Raw genomic sequence first — 25,766 nt, 5'->3', positions numbered from 1 at the left:
TAGTGTAAAGAACCATAGTCCTCGTGTGATGACGTAATCAAAATATAGCAAGCTAACACTACTGGCTCACAGCCAACATGTCCGCGGTTTGGAAGTATTTTGAGGTATCAAAGAAATACAGTATAGAAATTAAATGCAGACAAAATAAATTTGCGTCATCGTTGCTACACGCTCGTTCAGAAGTTGCTTTCCATTGATGTCCCGCTTCACATACCTGTATAAGAGATACGTATTTAAATGCATACATGCATACATCTGTATTTGCTGTAGTTTATTACAACATATTTATAGCACGACCACTTCTTTTTGTCACATTTTGTCCCGTAACTTCCACACTCCCAGTCGCAGTTTAATCCGGCTGGGTGTGACTTAGCTCGGCTTTGTTGCCGCTAGAACCCGGCCCACTCGCCTGGCTCTTGTTTGATTCCAAGAAAATAAGAAAACAGCCAGTCTTATTCTATTGTAATAGCGTTTAAAAGAACGTTACTAGTTTTGGCGAGAACAGAATAGTTTTTTGTTGTTGTTAATTACATTTCCACAAAACGTACGTCGAGATCTCATTTAGCTTAGCAATTGGAGGCGCGAGACCCATTTTTGGAGTGTCTCAAACTTCCATGAAAGTGCATTTATCAAAATTTCATCGGCCGTGACGTGTGTGTCTACATCCACCGAACGGGATGCATTGACAACGCCAGCACCTCTGCTATAGGACGCGTTCAGAGTTTGCCACAAAACGCTCATTGCCACCGGGAGTGGACACTCCCATGGGGTTTCAGTTCTCAAGCCCCCGGAGTTGAAAAACCAATGATTATAATTGCCACCTTAACTTAAAGACTGGCAAATGGAGGAAGACCGCCGAGATAGACAGTTTTCGGCTGTATTGAGCTATGTCACGGCTGCGCACCCAGCGCTCATATTTTTCCATCATATCACTCATGTCAATGCTAAGCATAACCTTTTTCATTTTTTTCACCACCTGCACTAACATTGGTGGAACCCATGTAGATTTCTCTCACAAGAATATATGCTGTGCGTCCGTCTTGCGGGAAAACAACCTGCGGTGCTGTCATAGATCGTCGTATTTTGAGCAGGTCGTCGGATGTAGAAACAAATGGCGAGTCAAATTTTACGTCGGATGTCGAAAAGATTGTGTGTAGAAGCGATCGTGTGTCGATGTACCACTGTATTGTAATTTTCATTTAAAACCCACTCCGCCCTGTTGTGCTGCGGTGTTTGATGAGCATTCGTCAACTTTGTCACCTCTCCCAGCTTTTTTGAAACTTCAAAGTAACTACGATTTGCTGAAGTATTTTGTCTAGCATATTCAATTAAATGTAGGTGAACATGATTTGGAAATCACTGTATTTCGTTTTTAGGTTTAACACAACATCCAACCTTCATTGGAATTGGTGTTGTATTTAATTTTTTTATGTTTTTTTTTTTTTTTTTTTCATGTTTTATTTATTAATCAATATATTTATAATTGATGTGTGAGTTCTTACTTGCAGCCTCTACAAGTTCCGGATGGAGACTGTATGGGATGAGCGGGTCAGGCAGGTCGGCAAAGAAAGCCTTCAGGGCTCCAGCCGCTGCATTGATGGCCACGTCCAGGGCGACAAAATCCATGTTGGGATCTTAACACACAAAATATACCCAAAATTATTATTTTTTTTAAATTAAGAAGAAAATAATTGTGAAACAAACTCTTTATGTGGAACATTTTCACGCTCGTCCACTAGAGGGCAGTGTCGATGACTTTTTATAACACATGATCGATAACAGCTCACACGAAATGGACAAATGAGAGCTTTGACAGCACCCAAGAGAACACCAAGGGAGGGAGAGAGAAAAAAAAAGACAGCCCTCAGGTCAAGACAGCTGTCACTCTCAATCTATCGCTTTCTCACACGTGCATGTCACATGTACATTAACTCATTAGTTGCAACTGACATGGATAGACGTCCAGTCCATTTGGACTCGATCGAAAACTACTAGCCCTTTCAGTTCAAATGAATTGAACATCCATCGCTGTCAATGGCTGTCAAAGCTGGTTTGTGCGTGCATGTTTTTTTTTTTTTTACCTTGGTCAAACTGCTTCTGAATATTATCCTGGTCCGTTTTATTGCCACTGACCCGGTACAAGCCTTCTGTGGTCAAACCTGTCAACACAAATACACTTTCATCAATACCAACATCTTGGGGATTTTATGAAAAGAGTGGTTTCACGTCAGGCATGTTAGGTTAAAATCAACCTGTTGTGAAAGACTAATATCTGACTGTGACTTTTGTTGGATTCCAAGCTCCCACATGAGGTGGTAAGGTGATAAATTAAGCAATCACATATGAAGCGTTTTAGGACATCTATGAAATGGGTTTGTTGGAAATTATTTTAGGTGTTTGAGGTTGCAACCAACAGTTGCACTGATTGTAGAAAATATTCAGAGAGATATTACTTTAATTGGAGACCAAGATACTCAATAAAACATTCAGTGCAATTGACGATGTCAGACGTGCAATTTTCCTTTTATCCTTCTGCTGTGAAATGATTTTTTTTTCTCACTATTAGATGCCCAATCAATTTGAAGTTAGAATTTGAACTTCTAATAAATTGGATGTCTAGCACTAGCACAGTACATGAGTTAATGCTGGAACGGTTAATGGGCAACTAATCAATTATCAAATTAATCGACAAGGGTTTTAAGTTAAGTTTTAAGTTAGTTTTGAGTTAATTAATCATTTCCAGACATTGTTGACCTATAAATTGTCCAAATCCTCTTTGTGGTGCCACTTAATCGTAAATATTCTCTTATATTTGACATTTTTTCTAAATAAAAAATAATTTGTGCTGTTTTATATATATATATATGTATATATATTTATTACAACACCCCCCTACACACACACATTTAAAATTAATAAAACACAAAAATACCTGCAAAAAAAAAAAAAAAAAAAAAAAACACCCAACCAAGAACAACAGCACCAAAAACCAGTGTAATGGTGTAGAAAAACGTCAGTGAAATCAGTATTGTATCAGACAATTCATCAATGCGGATATTATTTTAGCCAATCAAATATAAGTAGGGTTGCAACTATCGATTATTTTAGTAATCAATTAATCGATGAGCCAGTTCGAATAATCGAGTAATCGGATAAGGAACATAAAATTTAAAATACCTGAGCTGAACCTCAAACGGTACAAAAAAAATAAATAAATGAAGATCTAAGTACAACAAAATAACAATTGGCTAACTTACAAAGCAAAATTTCGCTATCTATGAAATGCTAACTTTTCTTGTTACATGCTCTTAACAAACGGTTCAAACATGTATTCAAACAAAAACGGCTAAATATACATATAAACTAAATTACGAATGTATTAAAAATAAATAAATAAATAAAAAACAGCTCAAACAAAAACTTAGCTTGTGTTGGTCTTAACAGGGAGCAACTGGATTCAGCCATGTGAAATGCGTTATATCACATTCACTCTTGCCACTAGAGGGCAGTGTATCCACCCAAATCAATAAAACCAAATGCAAACACTTCAAAACAAACCATTACAACGCCACTTAAACTAAACGAATACTCGAAGCAGCAAAATTGAATCCTAATCCTTTTTCTAATCGTCTTACACGGGTTAATCGATTAATTGTTGCAGCACTAATTATGAGTATCGCAAATTAATCATCATACCTCGTTAAATCATTTCATCCATTGTCATGTGCACATATATGTCTATGTGTCTGCATTTTTTTTTGTGTGTTTAACATTATTTTCTCAATTACCAGAGGTTGAAAAAATTTGCCATAAGCATACTTAATACTTGAGCAACGATCTTTCACTTCAATGTCCTTTATACTTGGTGTTGTCTGTCACTATAAGTAAATAGCACTCTATCAAAGTGAATTTCATAAAATAGAAATAGCATCATTAAATCATGGCAGTTAATAAGTTTGAATGATGCTGTAACGTTGTGGCAGCCACACACCACTGCCATGGCAACCGCCTGCTACCCAGAGGCAGGATCGAAGAGTCTAATGATTGGCTATTTTTGATCTTTTTACTAAGTTCACTTAAAGACAGGCACGTACACATAAATCCTTGAACACACACAGACACAGTTAACGAGTTAAGTGCTTTAGAGGCATCACATGAGGCGGCAAGCGTTTATTTCCGTCATAAGCCAAGTTAAGTGACAATTCCGTTGGACTTTCCTGCCAGTTCCCACGGGACAAAAGCAGGCAATAGATGCGTAAATAAATAAAACACGACAATCAAATACCAACTCAAAAGATGCCGTCAGTCAAACCTCAGGCCCAGACACTCACATCGAGTCCCACAACAAAATATTCAAGACAAAATAAACGGGACTAACTTTCCATTTTGCACTTTATAGGGAAATTAAAATAATGTCAGGTAAACGCATATTACAATTCTAAGTTGCTGTACCATTTGAATTGTTTTGCTCTTATATGATACTTTGCATTCTTAATGTTGTACTTGTCTTGTTTCATGTCTGTATGGTCTTTTGATTGAATAACTGACCGATTAAAAAAGCAACAACAAAAATAAAAACTATTTTGTTTGTTAATCAATGAGACATTGTTGTCAAAATATATAATATACTGTATATGAAAGGAAAAAACTGCTGAGATTCTTTTTTTATTGAATTTTTTCTTTCTTTCAATCTTTCAAATGAAAACTAAATGGATTAAAAAAAAAGTTAATATCCATTTTTATTTAGTTTTATTTTTTTTTAAAACAACAACTTAACCCCCCCCCCAAGAAGCACTCGCCCCTTTACTGGCCAACTAGAAAACTACAGGTGTCAATAAGATCGCACAGCCCTTTACTGACTAACTCGTAACTTTCAAGCAACAAATTTTCAATTAATCAGCATTTATACAATACATATGATATAGATATATAAATATATAGATACTAACCCATGTTACAAAGTTTAAGTAACAAGTTTTAAGACAAATGACGAAGGTTGACAAATGATGGAGGGGTAGTACTTCAAAGTTGGTCACCACAAGACCAACAACATCAACAGCAACGATTTAAGTGGCAATTTGACAGGCCTTCAGCTTGTAATAAAAATGGAAACCACACAGGAGAGGATATGAAGCCTCAACCTCAAAACTATGAGGAAGACAAACCGCTACTCTCTACGCTTTACCCACAAATACAAAAAGAACAACATTACTGGCATGCTTTAATAATAATAATAATAATAATAATATATACAGTGGTACCTCTACATACGAAGTTAATCCATTCCAGGACCTTGTTTGTAAGTCGAAATGGTCGTATGTCCAGCAGGATTGTCCCATAGGAATACATTATAATTCCATTAATCCGTTCCACAGCTCAAAAAGCTACACTAAATCCTTAATAAACACTGCTGGTACTATTACAAATGGCAATTACACATAGCAAAACAAATAAATTATAAATAAAAATCGGAATAATATAATAAAAATATTAATAATATTTTCTGTATTAATGTAATGAATCGGGTTCTAATGTGGCAGACGTTTTATGCTGTACCTGAACGCACCGCGAGGCTGACGTGCCAGAGACAGAGAGCGGTGAGCTTGAGAGTTTCACTTTCACTTTTAATGTTTTCTTGAGAACACCATCAATTGCGGCACACAGTAGGCGTTTTGTGTTGAATAAGTTGTGAAATAAATGATAAAAATGTGGCAAAGCTGGCGATTTCTTTGGAGATGTTACCACAATAAGAATTGTCAGCTTAATTTATAAAGACTGGCGAACGATGGTCGGAGGAGGACCGTGGAGATGTACCGTATTGTTGAGCCATTTCACGGATGCCCAGCCCACGCTCATATTTTTCTATAATTTGCATCTTCATTTAGAAACTTTTTCCTTGTTTCACCACCTGTACCAAGCTTTTCTGAAACCTGTGTTGATTTGTCACACAAGAAAATCCGCCGTGTATTCGTCTGCGGTGCTGCCATGTCGTCGTATTTCGAGCATTTCGTCGGATGTAGAAACAAATGGCGAGTCAAATTTTACGTCTGATGTCGAAATGATCGTGTGTCGAATCAATCATATGTCGAGGTACCACTGTATAAAAAATTCGGCAGTGTGCCTTATAATCCACTTTATGGAGGAATTCTGGTTGTGCTTAATGGCCTCGAGCATATTTTATTGGAGTTTAACTGCATTATACTGATCCTGTAAAGCACTCAAAACACATTCATCATTCATTAAACCTATATAAATAAAATTAAACTACTCTGAAAGAAATAAGTAATAATTACATTTTTATTCTCAAAAGATATGACAAATGCAGTACATTGATACATTAATGCGCCCTATAATCCCGTGCACTTTATTTATGAAAATTGACTGGTTTATTAATGGTGCGCCGGACATTTTGGTGCACATTATAGTGTGAAAAAATATAGTATCTTTTAATTAAAAAAATATTTGCCTCTAATAACTTCTGATTTTGTATTGGAAAACAATGAAACAGTTACATACTTGTATTTGCATCATATTCATAGTCCAACTTTTCTCAGCACATTGTTTTTCGCTCAAATGCTTATTTCCAGCTAAAATGTAAAGCCCAGAGTGATACAACGGTAAATAACGAGATCCATATACGACTCGTTGCAATCAATTGTTGATTAATCGTCTAAGATTTCTGTTTGCTTTAAATTTTTTGTAAACTTCTCCTTTGTGGCAGCCCTGTTGAGGACCACAATAGAAACACCTCTGCGGGATTTACTATGGTTCGTACTACTCAATGCATGTTCAATTAAAGACTTCTTAATGTTGTTTAATAATGAGAATAATAATAATAAAAATAATACAGTACATTTACAGAGCGCTTTTCAAGACACGCAAAGACGTTTACAAGAAGGATGCAAAACACAGTAGCACAAAAATAATAAAACATAAAATTAGAAGGTAAAATCATGTACTGTATAAGAAAACATTCATAAAAGACACACACAAGCAGAGAACAATTCTACGAAAAAAATAAATATCTATATATTAAAAGCAAACCGGAACAGATTTGAGGAGTGATTTGAATAATACAACATCAGCACAGTGGCGAACATGGATGGGAAGTGAGTTTCAAAGGATGGGGCAGCAGCCCGGTCACCTCAGGTTAACATTAAAATTAGGACCAACCCTACAACAAATTGAAAACAAAGAGTCAAGGTTTTTGCTAAATTTCTCCATTTTGACAGTGCCATTGTTTAGTTACGCTTGCCTGATATTTTTCAAGCATCAATAAAATTGGCACAAGACTTTTGAAAACTGGATTTAAGACATTCAATGCCAATTAAGGCCTTACTTTTAAAAACAAAAAATTAAATTTCTTTTAAGATTTTTAAGACACCATGTTAAAGTGTATCTCCAAATTTTGAACAAACATGGAACACGACGGCTTGTTTGCTTCTTAACTTATTCACGAGACCATGGGTTAAATTTTTTTTTTTTTTTTTAAACTACTACATGTGGACAAGGCCTGGGGCACTTGTTCATGGCGCAACGCATGATGATAAATGTCGAGGTTTGAGTGCTTTCCCGCAATCTTTAGCTGAGAAATGCTTCCCGTCTGGAACTCATTTGGCGGCAGAGCCTTCACGTATGTCGAGATAATGACACACAGCCGAGTAGTGGTGGAGTCATCACGTTCTGCACGGGTGTGTTGCTTTCATTTAATGGCTGACCCCACATACAAGCAAAGGTCAAAACAAATCAATAGGATTCCTCCTGGGCTGTGTTTGCGAGTTCATCCAATACTTTGACTTTTTTTTCCTTTTATGGCCTAACAGCCAACACTTTTAAGTCTTTGCTTGATTTTCTTAGACATTTGTTATGGCAATAGATGAACCAGATCTGCTCTAAAAATGATTTTTTTTACATTGACCACACAGTAACTTTGGCATATTACCACTTCCAACACTGAAACACATGAACAACATTCCTATGAAGGGTGAGTTAATTTCACAAATTAACTCATTGACTGCCACTGACGGCGATGGACGTCCCATCCATTTGGACTGGGATCGTCCGATTGCTGTCAGGCCTCCAGTCTAAATGAATTGGATGTCTATCACCGTCAATTGCACTAAAACATCTTTCATTAATTTTGTTCGAGTCTATCTCAAATGCTGCTTTTGTATTTGTTATTTTCTTTTTTGGTTGCCTTCTTTCTTTTTTTTTTTTAAGGTTTAATTAGGTTTAATTAAAAATAATACTGTCGGGCAATCCAGTTACATTCACGGGATGAATAAAGTATTAATTTATCTGAGGGCAAACGCCAGATGAGGCTGTTTTGATCAGAGCCACAGGGCGGTATGTAGCCCCCCACCCTCAGGGGCAGGCAAAACACAGAGGGAGGGTTGGTGTGCTTTGAGGGGGTGGGGGCAGTAGCATGCCATCTAGGCCTGTCATGATCATTTTTTCCCAATATTTTCCCAGAAACAATCACAATATTCAATGGTATCGTTGATTTATTTTCCTGCTGGCATAATATTACCAGGGTTTCCCCCAGTGCTTCATAACCCTTTTCTTTAATAAATGGCTTACAGTAATAGTCATATTTTAAAATTCCTATCAACTTAACATTTTTATATTTATTTTTCAAAACCATGGTGGACGGCAGGTGGGCTTCCCTACCACCAGCTTTTACAACACTTACTGAAAATTGATCATCACAGAAACATTTGAAGGTCCTGAAAAATGAGATTTAGCAAGTTGATAAACCATGTACCTAAATATTCAATGGGTCATTTGACAAGTTGAAGACATTTGACATCCCACCCGTTAAATTTTAAACAATTTACATCCAAAATAATCGGTGCCATATTGTCCGTCAGCTCATCGTGTTTACATATTACCGCTACGTACATTCCTCCTATTACTGCGTGTTTTTCTGCTTGTCTAAGGAATCACCGCCTAGTAAAGGAACCCAAAAACCTTCCTGACAATCGTTAACATTGATAAATCAAAATGGTGAAGGCATGTGTGGCGGTAGGTTGCAGTAACAGAGAAGATAAATGGTCATTTTAATAGTTGCTGAGTGCCCATTGTTAAAAGGGCAAATCTCAAAAGCAGCACGGTTTGTTTATCTCGGTCCATGATGCGTTTGTGTCGACAGCCGTTAGACAGCGGCGAAAACATCAATATGATGCCAACACAATCGCAGACATCATCAGACGGAGACTACGAAGCTCGTCGCTACGGTCGCGCAGCAAGAAGGTGAGCGCAACAACAGGTTCTTGTGCCGAAAAATAGCCGCCCTGCGTGAAAAGTCACCCCTGACGGGAGCGCCCACACGGAAACGACTTTCTTGTACCGTGAATATGTATTATTTTACTCTGCTTGAACTAATAAATGTCATACCTGTGTGATTGTCATTGGGATGTGGTCGTGAAAACCGGTAGACTAATACATTTCTGTTCAAAGATGGTTATGTGGCCCAGTCCACGATTTGTTACTAAAATACAGTACTAATATTTTGTGTAATTTAATTATTTAAAACCGATCTTACAGTCGTAAATCCATTACTGTAATGCGTCCATGAAAACATTTGTTTTCACGTCAATAGCGTTATAAATAAGCGCTCCCGTCAGGGGGGACATTTCACGCAGGGCAGCTATTTTTCGGCACACACCGGCCCGTTGTCGATCAATTTTCATTTTACAATCGTGACAACGGTGACGCTCAGCTGACCAAATGTCGATTTATATTCGGGCCGGTGCCGATTTTGGGTACCCGACTCCTCATCGTGACATAAACTGGAGTATGATTGGAAATTTTGTGGTCTCAGGATGAGCTCTGACGCACGGGACGGGACCGGTGTTGTGCCGAAAAATAGCCGCGCCGCGTGAAATGTCCCCCCTGACGGAAGAGCCCACACGTCACTCGTACAAACAGCTTTTTCTCACCAATCGATGGACACGGAAACAAGTTTCTTTTATCGTTAATATGTATTATTTTACTCTGCTTGAACTAATAAATATTGTATTGTGAATATGTATTATTTTATTCTGCTTGAACTAATGAATCTTGTACTGTGAATATGTATTATTTTGCTCTGCTTGAACTAATAAATGTCATACCTGTGTGATTGTCATCGGGATATGGTCGTGAAAACCTGTAGATTAATACATTTCTGTTCAAAGATGGTTATGTGGCCCAATCCACGATTTGTTACCAAAATACATTACTAGTATTTTGTGTAATTTATTTATTCAAAACTGATTTTACAGTCGTAAATCCATTACCGTAATGCGTCCATGAAAACATTTGACGTTTTCACCTCAATAAAGCATTTCATTTCACGCGGGGTGGGGGGGACATTTTTCGGCACAACACTGGAGGGGAGGAAACGTCGGTTTGGGCATCAAATATGGATCTGCCGACTGGATCGACCGAAGCTTTTCCAAATAACGGCTTTTATGCAACTCATCCAATGAGTTTACAGCGTCTGAAAGCACCAGGGCTTCCATAATTTGCAAGTGAATCCACCTTTAGAAACTACGATCAATGACAATACGGACACACAATGACGGACAATATGGTGGCACAATACAGCGATCACGTGATTGTGTGACGTTGGTGATTGGGGTCTATACCTTGTCCCACCGCCCCAATGACAAAATTGAATCTGAAATAAATCATTTGATTGCTGCCAGCCCCTCCCAATCAAAAAGGGTTGGGCGTCAATAGGAATAATAAAAAAAAAAAAGTCGCAAAAAATAGTTTCTGGCAGCCTTACTGTCAAATTTTTGCACGTACTTAAGTGACTCATACAGCACTCGTATTGCAAGTGTATGGGGGGGGGGTGTCAGAAACACACCTCGTTTCTTGAAAAAAATCATACGTCAGTGGCTGATATCTCAAGCACCCATGCAATTGTCATGTTGGTGAGGTCCTGGGCCGGAAGGTGACCGTCATCACATTCAGTCCAGTGCACAACCAATGCCGGTTGCTATGGTTACAAACCAGCAGACTGCTATCTGGTTTTACTGCAAACGCAGCAAAAGTCGAAGTCTGTGTGGATGGACACTAATTGACATTTTGGTGAAAGCAGCCGCATATCCCCCCTCGTTCTTTGTCTCTTTCGGGAATGCCTCCAGGGAATCCTCGTTTCCCTGCGCCACAAATGTCTACTCGAGGGTGGACTGATTGGCTTCAAGGAGGCCAAAGGTTGAGGTTGTTACACAAATATGGGACACGAATATCACCATTGGGAGATTTAGCAACAGTGAGACGACAGCAGAAATCACTTCAAGTGTCCTTCCATCGCTCATCGCAAATCTGAAATTGATCCAAAGTCGACAAAGAGTGAACACAAACTGTGCCGCAACATCACGTACACTGACAATTGAAAGGTAGATTATATGTTGGGATTTCACGGTAACTGAAAATTTGTGAAATTGACATTAAGATGTTCATTATAACCATTTTATGTTTTTTTTTTTGTGTTGGGGGGGGGGGGGGGGGTCATTTAACATTACAGATCATTTTTGACCTATGAACACGGTAATGGAATTAACTAAACATATCTCAATGCACCATGGATGGTAGAGTAAGTACCGTATCCTTCATACTACCTGACTACATTTTGGCACATAAAGGACACACTTGTATACCAAATGTTAATATTATGGCCCGTATGACACAAAATGTTATGGAAATGAATGTGGACACCAGTGGTTGAAGTTTCATTTTTAAAACCAAGAATAGTCACTTATAAATGGTTAATAAAGAGATTTTAGATCAATCCAATCCTTATGTTTAACATTTTTCAATGAAAATATTCCAAATTAATACATGGACAACCTGGAGCTTAGTCAGGTGAGGCGTATTTTTATTTATTTATTTTTAATTTGGGATGTGCGTCTTATAGGCAGGCTTGCTCGTTTGTGTCGAACTGTCACAAATGGGAATGTGTAGATTGCCCTTCCAAGACATCTGTCATCTGATGTCCTCACCAAGCACCTTGCTGACGGCTACACCCACGTGCGCACACACACGCACGCACACACGTGCGTGCACACACATGATGCACCAGTGACGCACTGAAGGTCTCCTAGGACAAAGTGGCAGCAATCGTCTTTTGGAGATCAGATAAAGAGTGTTTTTCATGTCTGTTGTTCGTCTGAAGAGCGTTTCTGGTGCTGCTTAAAAGTGAAGTGAAGTGCTTTGCTTGTTTGTTGCTGCCGTCAGCAGCGTTTTTGTGTTTGCGTTGCACAAAAGAGCACTTAATTGGGTTCATTAGGAGAATTGATGATTCCTTTTCGTCCTTTTCGAAATGATGATTCCGGTATTTTATCAACAATTAAAACACTTCATTAGTAGTGCTGTGCGCAAAGTTTGTTTTTTGTAATATTGACGCACACTCGAACACTGACTCTGGAGGTCTATTTGTGTGTTTGTGTGTAAACAGAGTAATGGGTGAAAAGTGACTGTTACAACACAACACTGGCCAGTTTATAACCAGTGTGTTTGTTTGTGTTCACCGCTTCCTGTAAAATGGACATCTGTCCAATAGAAAGCACAAAAACGAACAATGAAGTGTGAATGACATCATTGCGATGACACAGCCGACTCATGTGACTTCACCTATCCAGCATCAGATGATCCAGATGATCTATCTCATAAAAATGAACTTTTTCTACTCTTTGGCCTATAATCTACATGCATTTGGTCATTAAAAATGGCGGTTTAAAAAACAAATCCGACCTAAGTAAAGATTTGTGAATTCTGCATTCTATGCATCGACATGTGTACATTATGGACAGGACAGGACCGGAGAGAACAGAATATAAAGCTTTTTTGTACAGAGTACAATGAGATTTAAAGCTTTTCTATAACGTGCAACACATAAAACAAAAGCAAAATTACAATAAGGCTAATATAAAAACACAGGTTACAGTGTACTCAGATTGGAAATAAAATAAGTAATAAGTGACTAGCAGCAAGTGATGATGTAGTGGGAATATAACAGAGCTCAACTGTGTGATTTACAGTATTCAGACAAGAAGGCAGATGGCTGACTTGTTGATAGTGCAAATGACAAGTTTGTGCATAGGTATTTACGTAACAAAGCAAAAATGCTCAGAGGTGCCAATAATGACTTTTTAACTTATATTGGATTTCCCGATATGGTCTTCAAAAAAATAAAAAATTTAAAAATTAAAAAATCCAATACCAATATCAAACCAATAACGATGTATGCGGTCGTGTATTTAACATCAATTATTTTTTAATTATTTTTTATTCATTTAATTTTTGCACAATGAATGCAAATGGTCTGCTCACATAACAAATCCCACGCATCTTATTTTGGAGACACATATTGGCCCAAAACCGATGATGAAAAACCGATGTCGATATTATCATTTTAAAATGCTTTTTTCGCAGACAACTAAAATATGCATTTGTGCTATCAACTAAGGAGAAGGGTTGAGCCCTTATTACATAAAGGGGTCTGGCACTCTCGTAAAATATGCAAAAAAATGCACTTATGCAGTTGGGTGTGGATGATATATTTCCTACAAATGAGGTGGTGAGGAGGTTGATTTTTTTTTTTCTCTTGACGGATGGGGCAATATACTCATTTTTAAATAGCCCTGCTACATGTGGAAGTGGCCATAGTCATCACTGTTCTGCTCGAATCAGACAGGTTATTGGCTTAATGAAATTGTGTTATTGTGTGTAGTTTCTCGTTTCTGGGTTTTTGAGTCAGTTTATTGGTTCTGTTGGCTGTGCTTGTTGTTCATGTGTGTGCGTGTGGCTATAGCCAATGGCCTTAATCTAATCCTTTTATTGGTTTTCTCACTTCTTCAATAAAAGGAGAGCATGAGGGAAAGAGGGACGATCCAGGCTAAAGTGTTAAAAATATGTACAAAGTGTGTCCACAAAATCTTTTTTACAATGAATTAGGGACGTATGTGTGGCCATCAATGGCACTGAAACTTCATCATTCAACTCCTGTTCAAATGAATCTGATAGAAGAAAAAAGGTTGGGCTATGGTTCCAATATTTTTCAGATATATACAGTGGGCACACCATTAGTAGAAATGTCCGCATTCTTTTTAGTAATGATTTATTAGAGTTTTTAGTAATTAAGTTTTTGAATCCTTAAATTAAAGGAGTTTGGAAAATAAGCCCGAACTAAGTACGTAACTGTTTATTGACAACAAACACCTACTATGTGGCCGTAGCTGACGTTTGTGAGACAAAAATCCACCGAGAGACCAAAGAATCGTCTATAGCTTCAGAGCGAAAGACTTTCCACCTGTGAGGGGCCAGCACTAGCAGCTATCTTGCATGAGAACGTAAATGCAACTGCCGAAAAAATAATATAAAATATTTGATTTTTATTGTGCATTGCCACTGACAGACATTGATCTGGGAGGGTTGGCAGTAAATTATCTGTCCCAAGAGGCGTTTTGAAAAGACTTTTATATCAAATGCATTGAGTGGGCTTGCAGATGTGACTTCAAAGCAGGCTGCAAATAGCCAATAATCAGCTTTGCGCATGAAGACTGCTCGGCAAAGCTGCTGCATAAATCCAGGGGCGGCTCTAAACAGGAACACTTAACTCATTGCTGCCATTGACGGTGATAGACGAACCAGATCTGCTCTAAAAAGTAACTGCTAACTTTGGCACTTGCAACACTGAAACGACGTCGCATCGTAAAGCGGAAGTAAAGCAGAAGTGGGACATTATAGACCCGCCCTCGCATAGAAAACGTGTTAATTATGCTACTTTTCTCCGGTAATCTTTCAAAAACGAATATGCCGATCACACATTGCTTTTTTGGAACTTGTAGAAACGACTCTAGACATTACGACATATGAAGGATGTTTTCTTTATACGTTTCCTGAAACAGAAAACTCAGGATGAAAAAATGTGAAAAATTAATCAACTTGCGCGGACTTTTAACACCAGCTGGGTGAATCCATTCACATTTCATACGCAGTAAACATTTTGTTGGGTTGGCATGGTCTTTCAGAGGACAAAGAGGTAAGCCATTTGGATATTTTAACTTATTTTTTAGCTTGATGTTGTGCCGTGCTGCTTCTGTCTGACAATGAATGACCTGAAAAGAATTAAAATGGTATCTGACTGCCACTGTTACATTTTCTGTTGTTAAAAAAAACAACTTTACTAAGGGGGAAGTGTAAATAAATTATAGAATTAAGATTTGTTATCAATGAAAAAATTAAAAGTGTTCGCTGGGTGTCACTGAGTAGGATTTGCGATCGCTACACAAAATATAAATTACCCCCAAGAACGGTCAGATACGTAGGACAACCAGAGGATATAATATATAGGAAACCACCAGGGCTGGTGGTAAAGGATAGCTTGTTGAAACAGGAGAATGTCATTGCCAGTCGCGTAAGAAAAAAGTGTCGATAAAAAAGCTAAGGCTATGCTAAGGTCGGCTCTTTTTTTTTTTGTCTTTTTTAGCCCTCGACACTCAAGCCATCTCTTTAACTGAACATTTTTATGTACTTCCAAATCTTTGCAAGTGAATTTGGCACCAGGGACATCATTTTCGGAGAGAATTGGTAGGTTTAGCTTTGTAAACATCTCCTTCGTACACGATTTCCATTCATTTCCTATTAGGGACAAACGGTGGCGTGTCCTCCCTTAGCAACAGTAGCTAACGTCATGAATATTAATGAGCGTAAGTTACGTGTTGCTTGCGGTACGCCATTAAATGTATAATTTTCACTAGGATTTGACTTAGGTGAAAACAATATCTTTTTATTTGTAGTGCTGTTATTTGTAAAACCTGAAATAAGCCTGTTTCGCTTAGAAGGAACCCTTAGCAGTTCATAGGACGCATTTGTTTCTAAAACCGCAAAATTTCATGTTTCCACATTAAGGAACTGAGTAGCTCCAAGAACGTTTTCAGGTCCTGATCCTGGCCCTGGAAATGGTCTTTTGGGGGTGTTTGGACAGTTCACCGGAACCATAAGACGTGATAGGTGGAGCCAACAACCAAGACAGCCCCTATGACCGCCCTGTCATCATCTCCTGGCTCTCTCAATAAACTTCACTGCGAATGGTAGTGCACGCAACATCCACATAGCTTTAATGGGAATCACCCATCTGGCATCTTAACTGGGAAGCCTAGCAGTGAATGATCATATTCCAGTGCCCATGATGGAAAAAACATCCAATCAATTTAAGCTGGGTCTGCCAGCCCTCTAAAATTAAATGGATTGGACATCTATTGCTGTCTGTACATTCTAGAAGTATCTTCCAGTTTCCAAAAAGGTCAGTAACCCGGGATCTAGACATTTGGTTTCGGTTGGACGGCGTCAAAGGTGGCAAGCAGCATGATAGTGAAGCTTACAAGCGAGAAAGATAACAAGCAGCCGGACTTCGGAAAGCATGGGCATCAAAAAGCCATTTAATCACAGCCGCCTCTCTTCCTGCCAAATGTATCTCCCGTCTCTGGAGAGCAGGAAACGTTTAATAACATTTCACCTCATGGAGTTGGGCGGGAGAGAGACGGTGAGATTGCCGCCATCTGTTTGTCCTCTGAAGGACTCGGCTTCCTTCCCGGACTGTCCTCCAGGCAACGTGTGCTCCTCGCAACAGAAGAATAAAGCCCAGAAAGACCTAGTTCTGTCGTTTAGGTTTGGCTTTGGGCCCAGAATGAGCCAGCAGCGACGCTCAGCTTTCTTTGAAATGGGATGCGCCGATTAGAGAAGACAAAGTGAAGAGAATTCAAACTACTGGGTTGTCTAAACAAATCCTTAGTCAGGCTGCATTAACTTATTTTCCATCCCTTCATTCAAAATTTCAAATTGAGAAGAACTAATTAGCTGCTTTGGTCTGTAAAGCTAACTTTGTTTTTGTTGTTAAGGCCACTTGGCTAAAATGACTACTACTCCATTATTTGAGGACAGTTAAGAATGAAATTTGGTAGGCATATAGTATAGGGTGACCAAACATCCTCTTTGGTTCGGACATGTCCACGTCTCACGTCCTGTACGTGGCGTCTGGCCGGGTTTAATAAATTCATGAAAATATCCGGTTTAATTATTTTTCAAGGGACCAATTAGCATGTGTTGAAATTGACTGAAACACAGAATACTACGGTACTGTGCTGCCTGTGATGTGTTCCCAGAGAGCCTGCCCGGTTGTTAAAAGAGTTGTTTTTTTTACGATCAATACATATAAAAACAAATACTCACGTACCCAAAAGAGTAATTAAGTCGAAAATACCTTTATTTTTACTTTGGATACAAATTTGCGCAAGCATGCGCAGTCACAGACTGGCTTTATCATGGCTTTAACTGTCAAGTCTCATTCACAAACAAACATTCGTCACGACAGGAGCTCACATGCTACAGGTACACTTGCTAAACACACTTGACTTCTGTCGGAGCTTTGTACTTGCGTGATCTGTAAAACCCCGTATGGTGTCGCATCTTTGTGCTGCCCAAGATTGTAAACTTCTATAGCAATGTTTGAGTTTGCCTCGGCTACCGGTGCTCGCTAATAGGATAGCTATTAGTGAGCTAAGCCGCACAAGGCATTATGGAAAATGTAGTTTTGAACTGCTGTGTTTGGATACGTGCTGGTTGAATAGTTTGTCAGTTTGTTTCAGTTATTGTTTGCGTGCAATCTAAAACATTGAATGAGAATAACAATTAAGTGGGTATAACAATTTGTCAACGACAATTGTCGTCATTGTAATTTATAAAAATGTTAAGTTGGCACATAGCCTACTGTGTGTGTGTATTGACTGGACTACATTTCCATGGGTCTGCATTATACAGGGTAATTCAAAAAGAATGTGCCAAAACCATTGCGGTATATTTGAAAAAACACAACAACAAAAAACATTAATAACTAGCTGGATAGAAGTATTGTATATTACTTCAAGTTTTTATTTCATGTTTTACAAGTTGAATGTGACCCCCACCAGTGGCACGGACAAAATCAACCCGATATGACTTTTAATTTGTTAAAAAGACTTTTAATTCTTATTTTTATTTTCATTAAATTATTAATTAATTGATTAATTTTAATTGATTTTAATTAAGTAATTTTAACAAATTAATTATTAATTAATAATTCAGTCTATTTCGATTATTTTAAAATAAATAAATGCGTGATGATTTGGCACATTCTTTTTAAATCACTACCATTTATTACTATTTTTTATCATTATTTAATTCCATTTTTTTTGCTTGCGTTTTGGGTTTTTGTTTGCGTTTATATTGTTTGAATATTTTTCAGGAAGAATAAAGCCTGTTGAGTAACCTCTGAGAATTTGAATTGTTATATACTATATGCCAATAATTTTTTTTTTTTTTAATAAAAAGAATTTCCATCCAGACGGAGGAGGCACATTTTAAATATATTAAAGTGATATAGGCACCTTTGAGTGAACTTCGAATAAAATTCAAGTATCTCGCGGCCGGGCCGAGTGGCCACTTTTTTGGAAATCAAAATATGGTCACCCTAATACAGTAGGTACCATGTACAAAAGCTGGGCAATGTTATGGGTATACTGTGGTATGAAGTGGAATGCAACCGACGGAGAATGGACACTAGCTGCCCCATAGAATTGGGCGTGCCAATCATCAGAATCTTTTTCTCACCCCCCCCCATCCCCCCCCCCCCCCCCCCCCACACACACACACAGTTGTTATAAACATGAAAAATATAGGCCTCACTACATGGCTATAGCTAGCTAGCTAGCTATAAGTCCTTAAAATTGTCGGCAGAACTAAGTGATACGTGAAAATTTGTTGGCATTTTTATCTGTTGTACAAGCCTAGCCCAATATATTGCAATACTGCATGCCTTACCATATTGGATCATATGGCAATGCACTTCAAGCAGCAATACCCAGCGTTAATGTATACGTATCAATCTTCTGAACCCTACTTACCGTATTTTTCCGACTATAAGTCACACCTGACTATAAGTCGCACCAGCCATAAAATGCCCAACGAAGAGGAAAAAAACATAAGTCACACCGGAGTATAAGTCGCATTTTTAGGGGAAAGATAAAATCCAACACATAGAACAGATATGTCATCTTGAAAGGCAATTTGAAAAAAAAAATACAATAGAGAACAACATGGTGAATAAGTGTACAGTATGATAATGTTACATGATGCATGAACAACGAAATTCGAATGTTGCCGGTATGTTAACGTAACATAGCTGTTAAGTTATTCAGATAACTATAGCAAGAACATGCTAACAAGTTTACCAAACCATCAGTGTCACCCTAAAACACCAAAATAACATGTGAAATGATATAATAATGTGCTAATAATTTCACACATTAGTCGCTTCAGAGTATAAGTCGCACCCTCAGCCAAACTATGAAAAAAAAAGCGACTTATAGTCCGAAAAATACGGTACTAATTATTTTTTGTCAGGGCTGGTAAATGAATTAATCACGAAATGTTAGCTCAAATGCGTTCCATCAGACGGTTGTAGTTCTTTGGAACATGTTCAAAGTAAAAGTAGATGTTTGCATATGTTTTTTTTTTAAATTATGAATTCATTAAATCCGTTTATAGTTCAGGTCTATTTACCCCTACCTCCAAGTGTTGAAAATATCAATATGTATATCTCTTTATAGGGCTAGGGACTATTAATATCATTATTGTATTTTTTATATTTATTGTACTTTTTATATTGTTTTTATGTTTTATAAATACGTTGACATTTTAAGAAAAACAAAATTAAGTAATGGAATGAATAAAAAAAGAAAAACACCGTTTATGGGTCAATAACACTCAAAAGATTTAAAGAGAATCATCATTTGAGTGCGTGTTTTTTGTGCTTTACATTTGTCAGGAAGTATTTGGGGAAAAGCTCAAACAAAGCAAAACATTCGCCAAAACGCACAGCAGCTAGAACAAACTAACTACTACTCATGTTCGACTTTGACTTACTTGCAAGCAGGACACTGACGGATTGTCTTCTATTTAACGACTTTCCAAGTAGAGGACACATTGCGGCCGTCTGGGATTCATTTAATAATCATGTCAAGCCATGAACTGTTATCCTCAAGAGTAACTCCTTGCTGAAGACCTCAACATTATATTCTTCAAGGTCGAAACTTTAGGTGCATTTAAGCTTGTGTCAGTGATATTTATTCAATTTTATATTCATGAAGTTCATGTAGTGAATGGAAAGCACTCATGGCATGCTCCTTAGTTGATAAATAATTCAGTAAACTGTTAACAGTCTTGTATTTTTGGTGTATATCTTGTGTCAAAAGAAAAATTATTAACATATTAAGATTCTTTCCTCCACTTTTTGGTCAGAAAGTAGAGGTTTCGAAGGAACAAATCCATTTTCTACATCAGATTAGTACAGAAGGGAAAACACTAGAGGCAAAATTTTGGTGAAAGACAACAGTCTTTATTTTGTTTGGTACAATATTCTCTGGGACTTTGACTTCCTTCTCTGTCGTACAGGATTCAGACACCTTTTTCACGGGAAATTTAAGCACTTTTCAAGGACTTTCAAGACAATTTCCGAGTTTTTCCTAGTACTGTTGAAGAAGCAATCAGCATACCCACTCAATTTCTACAGAAATTGCATTTTCTATTAAGTTTTGTATGTATTATTTTTACGGCTGTAAAATTTATCGCGTTAACGGGCTGTAATTATTTTTTTGAATGAATCACGTTATAATATTTGATGCATTTAACGCATGTGCGGAATGACCCGCTCAAACAGATTAATAACAGCACAGTGTCATGTCCGCTTGTTACTTACATTTGTTTTTTGGTGTTTTGTCGCCCTCTGCTGGCGCTTGGGTGCGACCGATTTAATGGGTTTCAGCACGCTCTGCTGACGTGATTATATGTCGACGCGAACTCATACCAATAGACAGTGCTATACAGACTAGCTAACGTCTGCATCCAGTATTCAGTGGCAGTTCTCTCAGTCTCATCACACTGTTTGTGTCTTATACATGCATCGCTTGTGAGTTGCATTCTTTCTTTGTATATATTCATGAGCATTGTGCTTTTAATATAGAATTTCTATAACCTGTAGGCCTCCTAACTTTTATCTTTTAAGAACTACACGTCTCACTATCCATGGATCCCTTTAACAAAATGTTAATAATGTCAATGCCATCTTGTTGATTTATTGTTGTAATAAACAAATACAGTACTTACGTGCAGTATGTTGAATGTATATATCCGTCTTGAGTCTTATCTTTCCATTCCAACAATAATTTACAGAAAAATATGGCATATTTTAGAGATGGTTTGAATTGCGATTAATTACGATTAATTAGTTTTTAAGCTGTGATTAACTCGATTAAAAATTTTAATCGTTTGACAACCCTAATTATTTTATTAAATTACAAATGTAGTTAGTAATGAAAATATATAATGTAAAAATATGATAATGAAAAAAGAAAACAATAATGTAATAATGATGAAGTTTTGTAAATGAACAAAAATTGTCACTTGCCCTAAAAACCCCTCCTGGCCAAGTTTCATTCAGTGAAACTCAATGCACCAAAACACAGAAGATCACAATTAAAAAACCCCGCCATGAGCAACATTGTTTTCCAACAATCGTGACGCCGTCACAGCGCAGCAGGAAATGTCGACACTGCAATTATCATCTCTCTCACTCGAAACAACTACAGAGCAAGTGAATGAAGTGAAACTTCACACAGGCACACTTTCGCTCTCATTTACACACACAGAGACACACTACAAACGAGAGAGTGGAGGAAACACTCACTGGTGGGAAACCACCACGACAAGCAGTCATCGTTTCATGTGGTTGCGGCTAAGTATCAAGCGGACGCGGCTTCCACTCAACACCAACAGTGGTTGGTCTCCAACATACACTTGCGCTCATAAGATTACACGAGCCGAAAAAATTGGGGAACTTAAGTGGTACCTGGAGATATGAGTGACCTAATTTACGTGTTTAAAATGCAAGCCATCATTTGAAGGGTGACTACTGACTCCCATGTTTTTTCAGCCTAGAAACTGCAACTTTTTTCTCTCACTCTTGAATCTTGTGGCTTTAATAACGAATCAGCTAATTTAGGGATTAGCATCGTGTCTCCTTGTTGCAAGACAAAAGTACTTTGTACTAGCATGACTGTTCCATTATCCAACAACACTTCGTTTTCAATCATCTCCATGAGTGCCACAATGATTAATCGATTAACTCGAGTATTCGATTAGAAAAAAATATTCGAATAGAATTTTGTTGCTTCGAGTATTCGTTTAATTAAAGTGACGCTGTAATGGTTTATTTTGAAAGTGTTTGCATTTCGTTTTATTGATTAGGGTGGATACACAGCCCTCTGGTCTGCCTCATTTCACATGGCTGAATCGAACTGCACCCTGTTAAGACCAACGGAATCTAAATTTTTGTTTGAGCTCATGTTTTTTAATGCATTTGTAATTGGATTTTTAGGTATATTTAACCGTTTTAAAGGAAATATGTGTCTGAACCATTTGTTAAAAGCATTGTAAAAAACGTTCGCATTTTATAGCATTTAAGCTAGCGGCCTTTTGCTACATAAGTTAGCCAATTGTTCTTTTGTTGTACATAGATCCTCATTTTTTTTTTTTCCGTTTGAGGCTTATTTCAGGTATTTTAATTTTTAATGTTCCTTATCTGATTATTCGATCACTCAAACTAACTAGTTAATCAATTAATCAACTACTAAAATAATCGATAGCTGCAGCCCTAATCTCCATTGATTGAAGGCATTACTGATGAATATCCTTGTCATATTTCTGATTTGTCATGACTCATTTGAGTTTTTTTCTCCAGAGGTAGGCGACATCGTTAATTTAGACCGGTTGTAAAAGTTGTAGAAGGTTTAGTTTAAAAAACCTACAAATTCCTGAGGTCTGGATGCAAACACAGAAATGATCTCGTATTTGGCTAAATCGTGCAGGGCGAGAAATCTGGAGTTAACACACAATCAAAACAATAACTTCTACAGGCTGACAATCAACTTTTGAAATGGAAAAATGTTTGGCTTTACCACTGTTAACAGCATCAGAAGTATTTGCAAAAATATATATTTCATTTGAAATATTAGGGCGACTTAATACTTTTCTTACATATGGCTCATTTATTTACCAAAAGAAAAATGTGTTTTAAAAAAACACTACCACAATTTTAATCTGAGTTTGCGTTTTAGACAACTCAGATCCTTCGTCATTGTTAGCACAGTTCATAGTACACCGATTTTGCTGCCAGACATTTAAACATTACAGTTTATTTAAAAATAAAAATGAGACTCAATATGTTTATTACACTCTAGTTAAGGTAAACTCCACTGATAAACACACATACAGTAAGGAAAATTCTATACTGACGATTAAAATGCAAAATATTTTTCATTTTCCAAACGCACGCCCTAACTTAATGCTATAAAATGGAATACGCAATTCAAGTGCGAACAAAAATTAGCATCGATTTGTCTTCTTTAACTCGCGAAAAACACACAAATACACAAACGCCGCCCCATTTCTTGTTATACAGAAGATATACAGTGCCTTGCAAAAGTATTCGGCCCCCTTGAATCTTGCAACCTTTCGCCACATTTCAGGCTTAAAACAAAGATATGAAATTTAATTTTTTTGTCAAGAATCAACAACAAGTGGGACACAATCGTGAAGTGGAACAACATTTATTGTATAATTTAAACTTTTTTAACAAATAAAAAACTGAAAAGTGGGGCGTGCAATATTATTCGGCCCCTTTACTTTCAGTGCAGTAAACTCACTCCAGAAGTTCAGTGAGGATCTCTGAATGATCCAATGTTGTCATAAATGACCGATGATGATAAATAGAATCCACCTGTGTGTAATCAAGTCTCCGTATAAATGCACCTGCTCTGTGATAGTCTCAGGGTTCTGTTTAAAGTGCAGAGAGCATTATGAAAACCAAGGAACACACCAGGTAGGTCCGAGATACTGTTGTGGAGAAGTTTAAAGTCGGATTTGGATACAAAATGATTTCCCAAGCTTTAAACATCTCAAGGAGCACTGTGCAAGCCATCATATTGAAATGGAAGGAGCATCAGACCACTGCAAATCTACCAAGACCCGGCCGTCCTTCCAAACTTTCTTCTCAAACAAGGAGAAAACTGATCAGAGATGCAGCCAAGAGGCCCATGATCACTCTGGATGAACTGCAGAGATCTACAGCTGAGGTGGGAGAGTCTGTCCATAGGACAATAATCAGTCGTACACCGCACAAATCTGGCCTTTATGGAAGAGTGGCAAGAAGAAAGCCATTTCTCAAAGATATCCATAAAAAGTCTCGTTTAAAGTTTGCCACAAGCCACCTGGGAGACACACCAAACATGTGGAAGAAGGTGCTCTGGTCAGATGAAACCAAAATTGAACTTTTTGGCCACAATGCAAAACGATATGTTTGGCGTAAAAGCAACACAGCTCATCACCCTGAACACACCATCCCCACTGTCAAACATGGTGGTGACAGCATCATGGTTTGGGCCTGCTTTTCTTCAGCAGGGACAGGGAAGATGGTTAAAATTGACGGGAAGATGGATGCAGCCAAATACAGGAACATTCTGGAAGAAAACCTGTTAGTATCTGCACAAGACCTGAGACTGGGACGGAGATTTATCTTCCAACAGGACAATGATCCAAAACATAAAGCCAAATCTACAATGGAATGGTTCAAAAATAAACGTATCCAGGTGTTAGAATGGCCAAGTCAAAGTCCAGACCTGAATCCAATCGTGAATCTGTGGAAAGAGCTGAAGACTGCTGTTCACAAACACTCTCCATCCAACCTCACTGAGCTCGAGCTGTTTTGCAAGGAAGAATGGGCAAGAATGTCAGTCTCTCGATGTGCAAAACTGATAGAAACATACCCCAAGCGACTTGCAGCTGTAATTGGAGCAAAAAGTGGTGCTACAAAGTATTAACGCAAGGGAGCCGAATAATATTGCACGCCCCACTTTTCAGTTTTTTATTTGTTAAAAAAGTTTAAATTATCCAATAAATGTTGTTCCACTTCACGATTGTGTCCCACTTGTTGTTGATTCTTGACAAAAAATTAAAATTTTATATCTTTATGTTTGAAGCCTGAAATGTGGCGAAAGGTTGCAAGGTTCAAGGGGGCCGAATACTTTTGCAAGGCACTGTATAACACTCAAAGGCATATGCTGCTTGTACACTAACAAAACAAATTATATCGACCATCGACGGTTTAAAAAAAACATTTTTTTTTTAATTGTGAAACTGATTTTCCACTAGTAGTGTAACAATTGACTGCAAACTTTCTAATGTTCTTCTCTTTTCTAAAATGATAAGTAACTTCTAAATAGATTCTAAATTGTGATCCATTGATATTATTTTTTATACATTCTTGCATTGTTAAACAATTTATAAAAGCTGTTCTTTTTTTAAACCACTTAGCAATAATGTTATTACAGAAAAAAGGTCCAGCAAGGGCACTTGTAATTCTGTAACTGTCTTTTCCCATTTTGCCCAGGGATATTTTCTTTTTTTTTTTTAGCTATCTTTTTTGTTTTTATGTAAATCTGATTAAATGCATGTGTTGAATTTGCGCCTGTATATATTTGATTTAGTCATTCACCAAGATCCATTTAAAAACTATATTTTTGGGACCAATTCTATTGTGTGATTAAAATGTCGTTCAGATTAATTAATCACAAAGTTGCAAAATAATTAGAATTTTTTTTTTTTTTTTTTTTTAATCAAGTCTT

The 25,766-nt window shown here is 37.5% G+C and overlaps 1 protein-coding gene across 1 annotated transcript in view; it reads right to left on the bottom strand.

The window, feature by feature from the left end:
- Positions 1 to 25,766, bottom strand: part of arhgap5 (Rho GTPase activating protein 5) — a 62,633-nt gene that overhangs the window by 2,888 nt on the left and 33,979 nt on the right. The window contains exons 4-5 of the mRNA XM_057858711.1: positions 2,082 to 2,159; positions 1,503 to 1,634 (exon numbers count right to left, since the gene is read on the bottom strand). Coding sequence (XP_057714694.1) covers positions 1,503 to 1,634; positions 2,082 to 2,159 — 210 coding nt within the window. The remainder of the gene's footprint in view (positions 1 to 1,502; positions 1,635 to 2,081; positions 2,160 to 25,766) is intronic.

The sequence above is a fragment of the Corythoichthys intestinalis genome, chromosome 15 (genome assembly GCF_030265065.1).
Source record: "Corythoichthys intestinalis isolate RoL2023-P3 chromosome 15, ASM3026506v1, whole genome shotgun sequence".
Lineage (NCBI taxonomy): Eukaryota > Metazoa > Chordata > Actinopteri > Syngnathiformes > Syngnathidae > Corythoichthys > Corythoichthys intestinalis.
The sequence above is the reverse complement of the archived record's forward strand: the minus strand, read 5'-3'. Positions and strand labels throughout refer to the sequence as shown.